We start from the raw sequence: 3,406 nt of genomic DNA, 5'->3' as shown, positions 1-3,406 counted from the left end.
TTTGCTTTTATCTTTAGCATCAGATGAAGATACCTCCCCCACATCTAATAATAGGGATAATGACAACATCCTATTTCTATTTTTCTGTGCTATGATCTGAGAAGCAGCAAATGTGTGTTTTCCAGACTGGGGAAAACACAATGCACTGATTTTAGCCTAATAAAACACGTGAGAAAACAAACTGAAATATTCACTTTTACTTGGCATAAACCTCTTGCTTAAAATGACACATACATTGGCATTGAACATTGAATTTCATCCATACACAGACAGGACTTCTCCAATCAATAAGAGAGCTAGATAGTTCCAAGTGTAAACAAATATTTATTGCAAATAGAAAGGTGCGCATAATGGAATCTTACTTACACTAATTGGTTTATATTATCTGGTCTATGAATGATAATGTTCCCAATAAACCAATATTAGAATAAAATCCCAAGCACACCAATAAACCTGCTGCTGGAGTTATTTAATGAGCTTCTACATAAGGAGCATGTGCTGCTAATTTAGATTCCATTGACACAGCAGACTGTTATAATTCCAATAGCTGTGTGTGATGCTACCCAACAGATGATAAGTAGGGCAGGCCAGTTCATCAGGCTTTATCTCTAATTAGCACTAAAAACACACACTGCAAACTATAGCAGAGAAAAGACTTGACCTTGCTAAATTAGACACTTTGGAGTGAAGGCAAATGAAGCTCTGTTTTCAAAAAGAGAAAGCCTATTGTGCAGTTATTGAAAGGTAACCACTTTGTGAGAGTCACATCGACATCAAAAACCACATGTCAAGTCAACCCACAATGCTATATTGTTACAGAAAGAGCTTCCATTCTTTCTGAATCAATTCTTCCACCCATCTTTCTCCCTAATCCCCCCAAACCAGGCTAGATTACCTTTCTCACAGTGGCTTCCTGTGAATCCAGCTGGACAGACACATTTGTTAGGAGCCACACAAGTTCCACCATATCTGCAGCCCTCTTCACAGAATGCTGTTGCAAAAGAAAGAAGGATTTCTCTTAGATAAAATGCAATAGAGAAATTCATGGTAAACAGCATGAGCATTGAAACAATTCTTTCTTTGTTGCACATGGAATACATGTCTGTGTTGATATATTTTTAAATTTCTATACACGAAAAGATATAAATGTAATAATATCTACTTCACTGATTTATATGAAATCAATTCAAATAATGAATGTGAAGTGTTCAGCATAAGTCTGGCATGTGCTAAATGGTAGCTAGTGTTAAGAGTTATTATTGTTACTCTTATTGATATATTTAAAATCCAATAGGATAAATTAAGTAACTAGAAAACGTAGGGTCAGAGTGAAGGCAAAGGTTTTTTCAGTGCTCACTATTATGTAACCTACTCTTTTTCAGTAAAACATCTTTTATGACAATAAAAATCTTCTTTTAAAAAAAAAAGGTTTTGGTAATTGATACAACTTTTGATAACATAATAAATTTGACTAACCTCTTACTTTTGAATACATAAGCTGTTTCCATTATCTTGGTGATAAAAACAATGCCTTGTTCTTATGGCTAAAATTCTTAACACATGTCAAATTATTCCTTTAGGAAAATGCCTCAATGTGGAAATCCTGGTTGAAAGGGTGCAGGCTTTCTTAAGCTTTTTGATAAGCATTGCAAAGTTATTTTAACCCTTCCCAGTGCTATCCTGCTAGCATTCCAGACCATGTTAGTTCCCCTTATTACACACTTGCATAGCATAGAATAGCACAGCTCCACACATGCTTCATTGCAGTATTAAATATTAATACAATCGTAAATTTTCATGTAATTGATTACCATCTCCTGCCTCATCCGTTAGACTACAAGATCCATAATAATATGTAGGATATTTTTTTTTTACTCATCACTGTATCCTAGCCTCCATATCTGGTCACATAGTAGATGCTCAAAAAATATGTGTTGAATAAATTAATCTACATCTTTCAGGTTGTTCTGATAGAAAAACTCGTGCTCTAAAAATTCTGTGACACTTCCATCCAGAATAATTTATTATCAAACCTTGCTAGATAACCAATAACTTAGTATACTTAAGTCTGCAAAATTTATGATTAAATAAGATGATTACAACTGGTAACCCTGAGTTTGTTTTATTCACATGAGAGCTAGATGAGCAAATGTTTCAAATTTTAATTGTAGTTAGAAAATGCTACCCTGGAAAAATGTCATCGCTGTATTTTGCCAACATCACATAATTAATATAAATCTAACTTTAAAAAGCCACATGTCGTGTTTAGATAGTTTAACACTAGTCCAAGTACATGAAACTTCTCACAATATTGTTTTCCACATCGTTTAAAATCCCTTGGACGATTTAACATTCTTTAGCTTCAGCAATTAATTTGAGTTCCTTTGCCTCTGCCAGGGGACAGTATGTACCCTGGAATTCAAATACCATTTCCTATTTCTGGCATCTTAGTACACTTAGCCTATGAAAAAAAGATTTAGACAGTATGTGCTTTGGTATGTTCATCACGAAAACAAAAATATATAACATACATGTATACAAATGTATCTGAAATCTCTTGTCCCCAAAATCATACTTTGTGGGCTCTGCTGACTGACATTTCAAATAAGATATTTAAAGGATAGTTTTGCAATGATGTTAATGTCAGAACAGGAAAGTGTTTTTGCAAGCTAAAAATAACAGATGGAAAACCGGCAACAAGAAGTTTCAAGTGCCACCAAAAGAAGGCAGGGGCTTGGAAACAGGAGGCTTAGCTTGGGTTTCTTTAGTGCACATTTGAAACAGGACTTCATCTAAATCCTGCAGACCTGGTTAGGAGACTTGGTGCTATTTCATAGTAGGTATGCATGCTGGATTTACTCAATCCTTAAGTAGAAATAATAATACAGTAGAAGGTTTTATGCAGAGAGCATTAGATGTTTTCAATGTCCTAATAATGTGCAGATGTCATAATAAATAGGGTACTATGAGGATGAAATGAGTTAACATTTGTAAAGAACTTAAAATGGTGTTTGGTGCATAGTTAGGGTTACATGTGTCCTGTTAAATAAAATTAATTTATGCCAATATCATTATAACTATGAAGCATGGACCAGGAACACATTGTCTAATACCCAGACAATATAAACCCAAAGTCCCAAAACAACAAATGTTGGTGTGGATGCGGACAGATAGGAACACTCATACATCGCTGGTGGGACTGCAAACTAGTACAACCTCTGTGCAAAGTAATATGGAGATACCTCAAAGAACTAAAAGTAGAACTACCATTTGATCCAGCAATCCCACTACTAGGTATTTACTCAAAGGAATAAAAGATATTCTATAAAAAAGACATCTGCACTAGAATGTTTATAGCAGCCCAATTCACAATTGCAAAGATGTGGAAACAACCCAAGTGCCCATC

The 3,406-nt window shown here is 34.7% G+C and overlaps 1 protein-coding gene across 3 annotated transcripts in view; it reads right to left on the bottom strand.

Moving 5' to 3' along the window:
- Positions 1-3,406, bottom strand: part of NELL1 (NEL-like 1 (chicken)) — an 837,620-nt gene that overhangs the window by 213,957 nt on the left and 620,257 nt on the right. For all 3 annotated transcript variants that reach the window (XM_012643488.1, XM_012643489.1, XM_012643490.1), the window contains one exon: positions 896-991. In XM_012643488.1, the coding sequence (XP_012498942.1) occupies positions 896-991 (96 nt within the window). The remainder of the gene's footprint in view (positions 1-895; positions 992-3,406) is intronic.

The sequence above is a fragment of the Propithecus coquereli genome, unplaced genomic scaffold (assembly GCF_000956105.1).
Source record: "Propithecus coquereli isolate 6110/MARCELLA unplaced genomic scaffold, Pcoq_1.0 Scaffold198, whole genome shotgun sequence".
Classification (NCBI taxonomy): domain Eukaryota; kingdom Metazoa; phylum Chordata; class Mammalia; order Primates; family Indriidae; genus Propithecus; species Propithecus coquereli.
This window is presented reverse-complemented; position numbering and strand designations above follow the sequence as displayed.